The sequence below is a fragment of the Neolamprologus multifasciatus genome, chromosome 5, assembly GCF_963576455.1.
Source record: "Neolamprologus multifasciatus chromosome 5, fNeoMul1.2, whole genome shotgun sequence".
Taxonomy (NCBI): domain Eukaryota; kingdom Metazoa; phylum Chordata; class Actinopteri; order Cichliformes; family Cichlidae; genus Neolamprologus; species Neolamprologus multifasciatus.
In genome coordinates, this window is record NC_140443.1 from 38,675,214 (window position 1) to 38,688,365 (window position 13,152).

The 13,152-nt window shown below is 36.1% G+C and overlaps 1 protein-coding gene across 1 annotated transcript; it reads right to left on the reverse strand.

Annotated features, from left to right (window-relative positions):
- Positions 1-3,363: 3,363 nt before the first annotated feature.
- On the reverse strand, positions 3,364-13,146 carry LOC146519307 (actin filament-associated protein 1-like). Its single transcript, XM_085159649.1, has 5 exons — positions 12,989-13,146; positions 12,098-12,262; positions 11,827-12,017; positions 11,475-11,747; positions 3,364-4,965 (listed from the first exon to the last, which is right to left on the reverse strand). Exons 2-4 carry the CDS (start codon positions 12,183-12,185, stop codon positions 11,532-11,534), a joined length of 495 nt encoding a protein of 164 aa, XP_085015775.1. The 5' UTR covers positions 12,186-12,262; positions 12,989-13,146; the 3' UTR covers positions 3,364-4,965; positions 11,475-11,531.
- Between the last annotated feature and the right edge of the window lie 6 nt (positions 13,147-13,152).

The window sequence follows — 13,152 nt, forward strand, 5'->3', positions numbered from 1 at the left end:
AACGTACGGAACGCAACTAGAATAATAACTAGAAAAATTTGCATTTCCTGCGAAAATGCAGTGTGGATGCTTTAAAGCTGAAGCTGTCTGCAAAAACTAGCTGAAAAAGCTGAAAAGTTGAAGAAATTGTAAAAACTTTGCAGAAGCAAAGGAACTTTGCTAAAAAGTTATAACTTAGCAGAACTGCAATATCTTAGAGGAAACATAATACTTGGCAGAAATACAATAGCATAGCAGAACTTTGCAGAAATATTGTAACTTACCAGAAACATGATAACTTCTCAAATATACAACAATTTAGGAGAAATAGTATAGGATAACAGAAAGAATATATTTAGCCAAAAATACTTAAACATTATGGAAACACTATGATTTAGAAAAATAGTACAACATAGCAGAAATACTGTGATTTACCAGAGACACTGTGATGAACTATGAATATTGTAATTTTAAATGAATACTATGTTTTAGCACAAATACTATAATTTGACAGAAATACTATCATTTGGCAGAAATGCTATGTTTCAGCACGAATACTCTGGTTTAGCACAAATATTATAACATAGCAGAAATACAATTATATAGCAGAAATGCTATATTTAGAAAGAAAAATATAATATAGTAGAAATAGTATGATTTAGCAGAAATACTGTAATCAGCACATATACTGTAACATGACAGAAATTCCTCCACTTTAGTAGTAATACTATAACATAAAACAAATGTTATGATTTGGCACAAAAACCATGATTTGGCAAAAATACTATGATTAGCAGAAATACTATGATTGAGCAGAAGTACTAAGATGTAGTAAAAGTACTTTGATTTAACAGAAATACAATTATGGTGGAGTAATACTTTAAAATGGGAGAAATATTGATACACACACACATACACAGAGCCTAAAGGGAACAGTATTTGTGCCATGGAGTGTTAACAAGAATGTCAGGTCCATATTAGAAAAGCTGGTAAAATGATAAAAGTTTGCAGAATTGTAATAAATGATGAATATGAATCACTGGTCTGTGATAGTGTATTAATTTGTAGGGAAAAAAAACATGTTGACCAAGGTAGGATTGAACCCACGACCTTTGGGTTGAAGACCCGTGTCATTACCAACTGCGCCACTGGGAAGAGAGCAGGTGCCTGGAAAACAGGCTGATGAGCAGTCAGAATTAGATCGCGGTAAGAGGCGAAAAACGCAGTTTTTTGGAGTTACAAAACGTTGTGTAACTCAAAAACTAGGTGGACTAGAAACATAATTGTTGTACTGGGTGAATCAGCGGACTTTTGTGTACTTTGACTGCGATTTTCATTGCTCTTTGTACAACCGTCGCTGAGATATGACGAGAGAAGAAACGGCAGACCTCAGATATGATTGGCTGGCTGGGAAGCCGTGCAGGCTCTGATTTGTAAATTTGAATGTCTCAGTCGTCACAGAGGATTGGCTGCCTGGGGACCTGGCAGCAATATATAGAAATAGTATGATTAAGCATAAATACTACATTTAGTAGAATACTATGTTTTAGCACAAATACTATAAAAAGCAGAAATACTATAATTTAGCAGAAATACTATATTAAGCACAAATACTATATTAAGCAGAAATAGTACAAAAAGCAGTAATACTATAAAAGGCAGAAATACTATAATTTAGCAGAAATACTATAAAAAGCAGAAATACTACAATTTAGCAGAAATACTATATTAAGCACAAATACTATAATAAGCATAAATACTATAAAAAGGAGAAAATACTATAATGTAGCAGAAATACTATAATTTAGCAGAAATACTATATTAAGCAGAAATACTATATTAAGCAGAAATACTGTATTAAGCAGAAATACTATAAAAGCAGAAATACTATATTAAGCACAAATACTATAAAAAGCAGAAAACACTATATTAAGCACAAATACTATAAAAAGCAGAAATACTATGAAGTAGCAGAAACACTATAATTTAGCAGAAAATACTATATTAAGCAGAAATACTATAAAATTCAGAAATACTACAATTTAGCAGAAATACTATAAAAAGCAGAAATACTATAATTTAGTAGAAATACTATATGAAGCACAAATACTATAAAAAGCAGAAATACTATAATGTAGCAGAAATACTATAAAAAGCAGAAATACTATAATTTAGCAGAAATGCTATATTAAGCACAAATACTATAATAAGCAGAAATACTATAAAAAGCAGAAATACTATAATTTAGCAGGAATACTATATTAAACAGAAATAGTATAAAAAGCAGAAATACTATATTAAGCAGATATACTATAATTTAGCAGAAATACTATAAAAAGGAGAAATACTATAATTTAGCAGAAAAACTATATTAAGCAGAAATAGTATAAAAAAGCAGAAGTACTATAATTTAGCAGAAATACTGTAATTTTGCAGAAATAATATAAAGAGCAGAAATACTATAATTTAGCAGAAATACTATGAAAAGCAGAAATACTATATTAAGCACAATACTATAAAAAGCAGAAGTACTATAAAAAGCAGAAATACTATAATTAAGAAAAAAAATACTATATTAAATACTATATTAAGCACAAATCCTATAAAAAGAAAAAAAAGAAGGGTGACTGCAGGCGGTGAGATGACGGCGGTGCCACAGCTGCAGATGTTGAAGCAGCGAGTGGTGTGGAGACCTCTGACCGAGGTGATCTTACCTGCGCTGTCGGCTCGTCCACTGCAGACACAAACACAGATGGTGAGGGAAATGGAAAATTGTCCGTACTACTCACCACAGCCGACTCTTGAGAAGTTCGTGGATTAGGCTGCGGTGAGGAAAGCCGGCGGCGCGAAGGTCGTTTCCGTGTAGACGTCGGGGCCGGCATCTCAGGCTGTGAATCCACCAGCGGTCCGGGCCGGTGAGCAGCCTGAGGAGGAAAGTGGAGGTGGAGGGTGGAAAGCAGGAAGTCCAGGACAACAGGATTGAGGGAGTCCACCAGCAAGGGGAATTTAACAAGTGTCTCCACATATGTACAAGCATAGAGCAAACGGGGAAGCAACACCAAAAATACATAGTAATACATATAACTAGTACATAACTGCACAGGGATCCTGGGTTGCTCAGACCCAGAACCCTGACATATATTAAGCACAAATCCTATAAAAAGCAGAAATACTATAATTTAGCAGAAATACTATATTAAGCACAAATCCTATAATAAGCACAATTCGTATAAAAAGCAGAAATAATATAAAAAGCAGAAATACTATAATTTAGCAGAAACACTATAAAAAGTAGAAATAGTATAATGTAGCAAAAATACTATAATTTAGCAGAAATACTATATTAAGGAGAAATACTATAAAAAGCAGAAATAATATAATTTAGCAGAAATACTATATTAAGCAGAAATACTATATTAAGCACAAATCCTATAAAAAGCAGAAATACTATCATTTAGCAGAAATACTATAAAAAGCAGAAATACTATCATTTAGAAATACTATAACACACACAGAAAGAGAGAGAAGCCAGTTTTTAGGTCAGTCAAGCAGCCTGGGAGCTGCTAAATTTGAATCCACCAATCAGAGAGGCTGTGTACTTTTTTCCCGCCAAAACAGGTGCAGCCGTTTTTACACACGCAGCAGAGAGGCAGGATTTTTGCAGTCTATTTCTCATAGTGAGGACTAAACTCAAACAAATGACCATAATTTCCTAACCGTAGGGGCTAGAACGGTCATTCTTACACCGTTTTGTTCAGAAGAGATGGGGGAATCTTCAAGTGTTGACAATTTATCATTAAAATATGAATTATTAAAGATATTGACTTCTAATGCACCATAACTGAGTAGAGGCGAAGCAAAAACCGCCTTGACCTGCCCTCAAACAACGCTTTCTAACTCTAAATCTATTTGGAGTATCGATATCATTCTTTCACCGTAAGAGACAGCAGGCTTTGGTGAACAGTCATGGAAATTTTCAGGTCTCTGTGGAAATCCAAAAAAAAGATATGACGAGAGAAAAAATTGCCTCATTTCCAGAGTTTGAAATCTGAAGAAATCTGAGCGAAGGACGAATTTCCTACCCTCAAACAAGTCTAACTCATCTCAGAACGGTAATAGGTGAGAAAAAAATTCTTGATTTGTGAGCGTCAGGAGTGTCTGAAGATATATCGGGACAAGCCTCATGTCTTAACGTTGCTTCGTTAAGGAGATATGACGATTCGAATATGCCTCTCATTACAGAAATCAAGCGGTGATTTTGAACAAACTCTCCATTGACTTTCTATGGAGAGTTTTCAGACTTTGTGTTGGTCTGAGGAGATTTGCCAAAATTCTATAAATCCCACAACAATGATAGTGACATTTTCTGAAAGCCAACAAAAATACCTACGTTTTGATGTATAATTTGTGGAAGTTGAGTGAAAATTGAGCAAGTAGCAAGAAGTTGTTCAGACATGAAGAGAAGACTGCGAAACCTTCAGTGTCTCACTTAGAACCAAGTGCATAGCGACCATAACAACGCATGTATTTTGTGAAAAATCACAATTTTGCAACTCAAAACTTTAAGAGGGATAAAAATAAAACGGTAAAAGATTTGAAAAAAGCTGATTTATACCTGAATAGCCCAATAACTTGAGAACATTTTAAAGTTTGAATGGTTGTTCTAAGTGAAAATATGAGGAAGTAGTTAAGTTTCAAAAACAAGCAAATTTTAGCAGAATTGCGGAAGTTTCCCATTCATTTCAATGGGACAAATTAAAGGAAAAAAGCTTAATATTTTAAAAAGTATAATAGCAAAAAATACCAAAAGATATAGCCGTCATTAGCAGAAATAGCAGAATAGTTTAAAATTTGAATGGTGAAAATAGCACAAAAATTGTGGAAGTAGTTCAACGGCGAAAAGTGTACGGAAGTCCTAAGAATAATAAAGAATAAAGAGAAACAGGAAAACAATAGTGTGGATGCCTTAAAGCATCCACACAATAACTAGAAAAATTTGCATTTCCTGCGAAAATGCAGTGTGGATGCTTTACAGCTGAAGCTGTCTGCAAAAACTAGCTGAAAAAGCTGAAAAGTTGCAGAAATTGTAAAAACTTTGCAGAAGCAAAGGAACTTTGCTAAAAAGTAATAACTTAGCAGAACTGCAATATCTTAGAGGAAACATAATACTTGGCAGAAATACAATAGCATAGCAGAACTTGGCAGAAATATTGTAACTTAGCAGAAACATGATAACTTCTCAAATATACAAGAATTTAGGAGAAATAGTATAAGATAACAGAAAGAATATATTTAGCCAAAAATACTTAAACATTACAGAAACACTATGATTTAGAAAAATATATGATTTGGCGCAAAAACCATGATTTGGCAAAAATACTATGATTTAGCAGAAATACTATGATTGAGCAGAAGTACTAAGATGTAGTAAAAGTACTTTGATTTAACAGAAATACAATTATGGAGGAGTAATACTTTAAAATGGGAGAAATATTGATACACACACACATACACAGAGCCTAAAGGGAACAGTATTTGTGCCATGGAGTGTTAACAAGAATGTGAGGTCCATATTAGAAAAGCTGGTAAAATGATAAAAGTTTGCAGAATTGTAATAAATGATGAATATGAATTACTGGTCTGTGATAGTGTATTAATTTGTAGGGGAAAAAAAACATGTTGACCAAGGTGGAATCGAACCAACGATCTTTGGCTTGAAGACCCATGTCACTACCAACTGCGCCACTGGGAAAGAGAGCGGGAGCATGGAAAACAGGGTGATGAGCAGTAAGAATTAGATCGCGGTGAGAGGCGAAAAACGCAGTTTTTGGAGTTACAAAACGTCGTGTAACTCAAAAACTAGGTGGAGTAGAAGCATAAATCTTGTACTGGATGAATCAGCGGACTTTGGTGTACTTTGACAGCGATTTTCATTGCTCTTTGTACAACCGTGGCTGAGATATGACGAGAGAAGAAACGGAAGACCTCAGATATGATTGGCTGTCTGGGAAGCCGTGCAGGCCCTGATTTGTAAATTAGAATGAGTCAGTCCTCACAGAGGATTGGCTGCCTGGGGACCTGGCAGTAATATGTAGAAATAGTATGATTAAGCATAAATACTACATTTAGTAGAAATACTATGTTTTAGCACAAATACTATAAAAAGCAGAAATACTATAATTTAGCAGAAATACTATATTAAGCAGAAATACTATAAAAAGCAGAAATACTGTAATTTGGCAGAAATACTATAATAAGCAGAAATAGTATAAAAAGCAGAAATAGTAAAATTTAGCAGAAATACTATAATAAGCAGAAATAGTATAAAAAGCAGAAATAGTATAATTTAGCAGAAATACCATAAAAAGCAGAAATACTATTATTAAGCAGAAATACTATATTAAGCAGAAATACTATAGTTTAGCAGAAATCCTATAATTTAGCAGAAATACTATAAAAAGCAGAAATACTATATTAAGCAGAAATACTATAATTTAGCAGAAATACGATAAAAAGCAGAAATACTATAATTTAGCAGAAATATTATATTAAGCACAAATACTATAAAAAGCAGAAATACTATGATTTAGCAGAAATACTATAATAAGCAGAAATAGTATAAAAAGCAGAAATAGTATAATTTAGCAGAAATACTATATTAAGCACAAATACTATAATTTAGCAGAAATACTATAAAAAGCAGAAATACTATAATTTAGCAGAAATACCATAAAAAGCAGAAATACTATTATTAAGCAGAAATACTATAGTTTAGCAGAAATCCTATAATTTAGCAGAAATACTATAAAAAGCAGAAATACTACATTAAGCAGAAATACTATAAAAAGCAGAAATACGATAAAAAGCAGAAATACTATAATTTAGCAGAAATATTATATTAAGCACAAATACTATAAAAAGCAGAAATACTATAATTTAGCAGAAATACTATAATTTAGCAGAAATACTATATTAAGCAGAAATACTATAATTTAGCAGAATACTATAAAAAGCAGAAATACTGTAATTAAGCAGAAATACTGTAATTAAGCAGAAATACTATATTAAGCAGAAATAGTATAATTTAGCAGAAATCCTATATTAAGCAGACATACTATATTAAGCACAAATCCTATATTAAGCACAAATCCTATAAAAAGCAGAAATACTATAATTTAGCAGAAATACTATAATTTAGCAGAAATACTATGATTTAGCAGAAGTACTATATTAAGCAGAAATAATATAAAAAGCAGAAATACACACACACACACACACACAGAGGGAGAGAGAAGCAACTTTGTAGGTCAGTCAAGCAGCCTGGGAGCTGCTGAATTTGAATCCACCAATCAGAGAGGCTGTGTACTTTTTCCCGCCAAAACAGGTGCAGCCGTTTTTTACACACGCAGCAGAGAGGCAGGATTTTTGCAGTCTATTTCTCATAGTGAGGACTACCCTCCAAACAAATGGCCATAATTTCCTAACCGTAGGGGCTAGAACGGTCATTCTTACACCGTTTTGTTCAGAAGAGATGGGGGAATCTTCGAGTGTTGACAATTTATCATTAAAATATGAATTATTAAAGATATTTGACTTCTAATGCACCATAACTGAGTAGAGGCTAAGCGAAAACTGCCTTGACTTCCCCTCAAACAACGCTTTCTAACTCTAAATCTATTTGGAGTATCGATGTCATTCTTTCACCGTAAGAGACAGAAGGCTTTAGTGAACAGTCATGGAAATTTTCAGGTCTCTATAGGAATCCATCAAAAAGATATGACGAGAGAAAAAAGTGGTTCATTTCCAGAGTTTGAAATCTGAAGAAATCTGAGCGAAGGACGAATTTCCTACCCTCAAACAAACGTAATTCATGGCCAAATGGTAATAGGTGAGAAAATAATTCTGGAATTGTGAGCGTCAGGAGTGTCTGAAGATATATCGGGACAAGCCTCATGTCTTAACTTCGCTCCGTTAAGGAGATATGACGATTCGAATATGCCTCTCATTACAGAAATCAAGCGGTGATTTTGAACAAACTCTCCATTGACTTTCTATGGAGAGTTTTGAGACTTTGTGTTGGTCTGAGGAGATTTGCCAAAATTCTATAAATTCCACAACAATGATAGTGACATTTTCTGAAAGCCAGCAAAAATACCTACGTTTTGATGTATAATTTGTGGAAGTTGAGTGAAAATTGAGCAAGTAGCAAGAAGTTGTTCGGACATGAAGAGAAGACTGCGAAACTTAAAGTGCCTCACTTAGAACCAACTGCATAGCAACCATAACAACCCATGTATTTTGTGAAAAATCACAAACATGAAACTCAAAACTTTAAGAGGGATAAGATGAAAACGGTAACAGATATGAAAAAGCTGAATCATAAATCAATAGCCCAATAATTTGTGAACATTTTAAAGTTTAAATGGTTGTTCTATGTGAAAGTATGAGGAAGTAGTTAAGTTTCAAAAACGAGCAAGTTTTAGCAGAATTGCGGAAGTTTCCCATTCATTTCAATGGGACAAATTAAAGGAAAAAAGCTTAATATTTTAAAAAGTATAATAGTGAAAAATACCAAAAGATATAGCAGAAATTAGCAGAAATAGCAGAATAGTTTAAAATTTGAACGGTGAAAATAGCACAAAAATTGTGGAAGTAGTTAAAGTGCCAAAAAACGTACAAAAGTGCAACTAGAATAATAAGTATAAAGAATAAAGAGAAACAGGAACTCTATAGTGTGGATGCTTAAAGCATCCACACAATAAAGTATAAAGAATAAAGAGAAACAGGAACTCAATAGTGTGGATGCTTAAAGCATCCACACAATAATAAAGTAAAGAAATAAAGAGAAACAGGAACTCAATAGTGTGGATGCCTTAAAGCATCCACACAATAAGAGAAACAGGAACTCAATAGTGTGGATGCCTTAAAGCATCCACACAACTGAAAAAATTTGCATTTCCTGCGAAAATGCTGTGTGGATGCCTTAACGTGAAGATGTCTGCTGAAAAAGCTGAAAAAAGTTGAAAGGTGGTGAGGAGGTGAAAAGGCTGAAAACTTTGGCAGAAAAGAGTGTGAATAGCAGAATTTGTGCTGAAAAGAGGTGAAAATTTTGCTGAAAAGAGTTCAATCAGCAGAATTTCTGCTGAAAAAAAGCTGAATGAGCAGAATTCTGCTGAAAAGAGGTTTTTGCTGAAACAAGCTGAAAAAAGCTGGATTTGTGCTGAAATGTGGTGAAAAGTCTGAAAACTTGTTGCAGAAAAGAGGTGAATCAGAAGAATTTCTGCTGAAAGAGATGAATCAGCAGAATTTGTGCTCAAAAAGAGGTTTTTCTGAAAACAGTTGAGATTTGTGCTGATAAGAGGTGAAAAGGCTGAAAATTTTGCTGAAAAGAGTTCAATCAGCAGAATTTCTGCAGAAAAGATGAAAGGAGCAGAAACATTGCGCTGAAAAGAGGTGAATGAGAAGAATTTGTTCCAAAAGAGTTTTTTCTGAAAACAGCTGAGATTTGTGCTAATAAAAGGGGGAAAAGGCCAAAATTTTTGCAGAAGAGGTGAATAACCAGAATCTGCGCATGCAAGCAGGGAACATGTGCGGCAACTGTCACAGGTAGGATTCGAACCTCCGGGTCTCACGGCAAGCTGCTCAACCCTCTGAGCCAAATGAGTTCTGGGTCACAAGCAAAGATATGATAAGAAGAAAAAATGTGCACTGTGGAGCAGAAGCTTAAATTAGCAGAAAAGAGGTGAAGAGGAAGAACTACTTTGTTGTGAAATGAGGTAAAGAGACTGAAATTTGTGCTTAAAACAAGTGAAAAAGCTGAAACTCTGAAATTCTTCCGAAAGAGCTGAAGAGGCTGACATTTTTCAGCTACTCATTGAGCCAAACTGGTTCTCACGTAACAGAAAAACGGTGAAAAGCTTAAAATTCTAATAAAAAACAGCAGAAGAGGCTGAGATTTGTGCTGATAAGAGGTGAAAAATGCTGACCAATCAGAGGTACTGCTTCTGTCTGCTTCATCAGGCTGTGTACTTGTATGTATTTCTGCCATGGAGCGTTAACAAGAATCTGAGGTCCATATTAGAAAAGCTGCCAAAATCATAAAACGTTGCAGAATTGTAACTAAATTATCAATATGAATTACAGGTCTGTGATAGTGTATCAATTTGTAGTGAAAAAAAATGTTGAACAAGGTGGAATCGAACCCACGACCTTCGGTCTGAAGATCCGTTTCATTACCAATTGCGCCACTGGGAAAGAGAGCGGGCGCATGGAAAATACGGGTGATGAGCAGTCAGAATTAGATCGCGGTGAGAGGCGAAAAAAACGCCAGTTTTTTGGAGTTACAAAACGTCAGTTGTAACTCAAAAACTAGGTGGATAGAAGCATAATTCTTGCACTGGGTGAATCAGCGGGACTTTGGTGTACTTTGACTGCGATTTTCATTGCTCTTTGTACAACCATCGCTGAGATATGATGAGAGAAGAAACGGCTTCATTTTCGCAGTTTGAAAACTGAGAGGAGGACAGATTTCCACCCCTCAAACAAACGTAATTTATGACTCAACGGTAAGATGACTGTAAAAACTGCTCCGATCGTGAGTGTCAGCAGTGTCTGAAGATGAATTGGCACAAGCCTCATGTCTTAACTTTGCTTTGTTAAGGAGATATGACGATTTGAAAATGCCTCTCATTGGAGAGTCCCAGCGCTGATTTTGAACAGACTCCCCATTGACTTTCTATGGAGAGTTTTAAGACTTTGTGTTGCTCTGAGGCGATTTGATAAAAATCTGTAACTTCCACAACAGTGATAGTGACATTTTCTGAAAGCCAGCAAAAATACCTACGTTTTGATGTATAGTTTGTGGAGGTTGAGTGAAAATTGAGTGAGTAGCAAGAAGTTGTTCGGACATGAAGAGAAACTTCAGGAAGCACCAGCTCTCACTCGGAGTTAATTGCATAGCAACCATAACAACGCATGTATTTTCTGAAAAATCACAAAGCTGCAACTGAAAACTTAAAGAGGCATTAAATGAAAACGGTAACAGATATGAAAAAGCTGAATCACACAGGAAAAGCCCAATCATTTGAGAACATTTTAAAGTTTGAATGGAGTTCCTAGGTGAAAGTATGAGGAAGTAGTTAAGTTTGAAAAACAAGCAAGTTTTAGCAGAATTGTGGAAGTTTTCCATTCATTTCAATGGGACAAAAAAAAGGAAAAAAGTGTAATATTTTAAAAAGTATAATAGTAATAAACACCAAAAGATATAGCTGGAATTAGCAGAAATAGCAGAACAGTTTAGAGTTTGAACGGAGAAAATCGGCTGAAAACTGAAGGAGTAGTTAAGTGCCGAAAAACGCGAGCAACTTGAAAAAGAATAAAGTTTAAAGAGAAACAGGAACTCAATAGTGTGGATGCCTTTGAGGGCATCCACACAATAATAAAGAATAAAGAGAAACAGGAACTCAATAGTGTGGATGCCCTCATAGGGCATCCACACAATAAAGAGAAACAGGAACTCAATAGTGTGGATGCCTTTGAGGGCATCCACACAATTATATTCTCAGAGAAAGCCAGTCGCGTTGTGTAGCATGACCTCTGACCTTAGCCTTCCTGAGGACATGTCCCCGGACTGCTGAGGGCTTCTGGCTGCCCTGCTGCCGGTAGAGCAGTGAGGCGCTGTTGACCGGCAGCGAGCAGGACTCGGTGTCACTGGTGTCACAGCTGGAGAATGGAGAAGACTCGTGTGTCCGTCGCAGCATTGCTGGTGACTATACAAGACAAAAATATGAAGGAAACATGAGTACACTAACGTGTCAGCACAAACTTATAAAGTAACTTCATACTCACCTGGAGGCCAGAGGAGCCAGCTTTCGGCTCGATGGTGAGGCCCAGGGTGACACCTCCGCTAAGGGCTTTCTTCAGGCTCTCTTTCACCTCAGTTAGCTCCAGCTCCAGGTTCACCCGCTCCTCCTCCTTCAGTTTGCACTGTTCTTCCAACTTCTTCAGGCGCTCTGATAGTGAAATATGTGAGCGTTTGCCTAATGTGAAAGAGAGGAGAAATATTACTTTATTAAACTTGTCTTTTAATGACAAGCACGTTTCTATCTCTCTCTCTTACCAGCCGCTGCCTCCACAGCAGCACGAAGGTCTCTCCTCTCCTTCTTCAGCTGAGTCAGGTGGTTTCTGATTTCCTGCTTCTTCTTCATCAGCTCTTCCTCCTTTGATTGCAGTCGCTTGGCATCAGCCTCCACACGGTTCTTCCCATACTTACACTGGTCCCCATCTACACAAGAAAAGTCGGGTTTCAAAAAGTTAGAAGCCAGAGACTGGGGTCATTTGCTAGCAGAGAGAGAGAGGGGGGGGGATGAACTGCTTAGAAACCCATTGATCTCAGTGCCATACGCAGGAATTAATTGCCAAGCCTATGTTTCAGTGAAAAATACACTCATTGTGAATAACTATGAAGAATCAGTCATATAAACCGCTGCTAATAGTTTCAAATTTAGCACTCTTATCTGTGGTACTCTAAACCCAACATGAAACATTTGGTGTTTGCATTCTGACATTTGGAGGAATTGCAAGCTACACTAAGTGGTTACAACCCTCCTCGTTCACACATTAGGCAAAAAATATTTTTCTGAACCACAAGGATTAACTCGACCACATTTCGCTCTCTTCCAATGAGCTAGGGTCTGTTTCTGCTATCGCGCCTCTTACCCTGGAGTTGGCAGGAGGCTCAAGGCCCACATGCGTCACATGGACTGTCTCGAGGTAGGATAGGTTTAAAGGCTTTCAGTTATTTACTCCCCTCTACTTAAACCAACTGTAATTTAGATATCCTGCATTTTCCACATTGCTGTGGAACAGAATTTTGCTTGAAAGCAATCAGCGGTGAGAAGCCAGACACACTGTCTGCTATTCCTTACAGAGCAAGACCTGACTGGGAAAGGTGGGTGATATTTCAATTCAAGATGACTTCCTGTTGGTATCTTCAAATCTCAAAACTTACTGGAGTTGTTGCGCTTCAGAGACGCAGTCCCATTTGTGGCAATGACTCCATTCTTCTTTGGCTGGTTCTTTGGCTCTGGCTTCTGTTTTGATGCCACCCCATTGGTTGTTGCTCCCTTCTTTCCCTTTAGCTGAACAAACAGGAAAGACACAATTCAAATGACC

Bases quoted from the DNA above. Each gene is read 5' to 3' on its own strand.
- LOC146519307 (XM_085159649.1), bottom strand. From the start codon at position 12,185: ATGAAGAAGAAGCAGGAAATCAGAAACCACCTGACTCAGCTGAAGAAG. The intron at 12,018-12,097 runs GTAAGAGAGAGA...CTTTCACATTAG, and splicing joins TGCTGTGGAGGCAGCGGCTG to GCAAACGCTCACATATTTCA. The intron at 11,748-11,826 runs GTGAGTATGAAG...TGTCTTGTATAG, and splicing joins CTGGCTCCTCTGGCCTCCAG to TCACCAGCAATGCTGCGACG.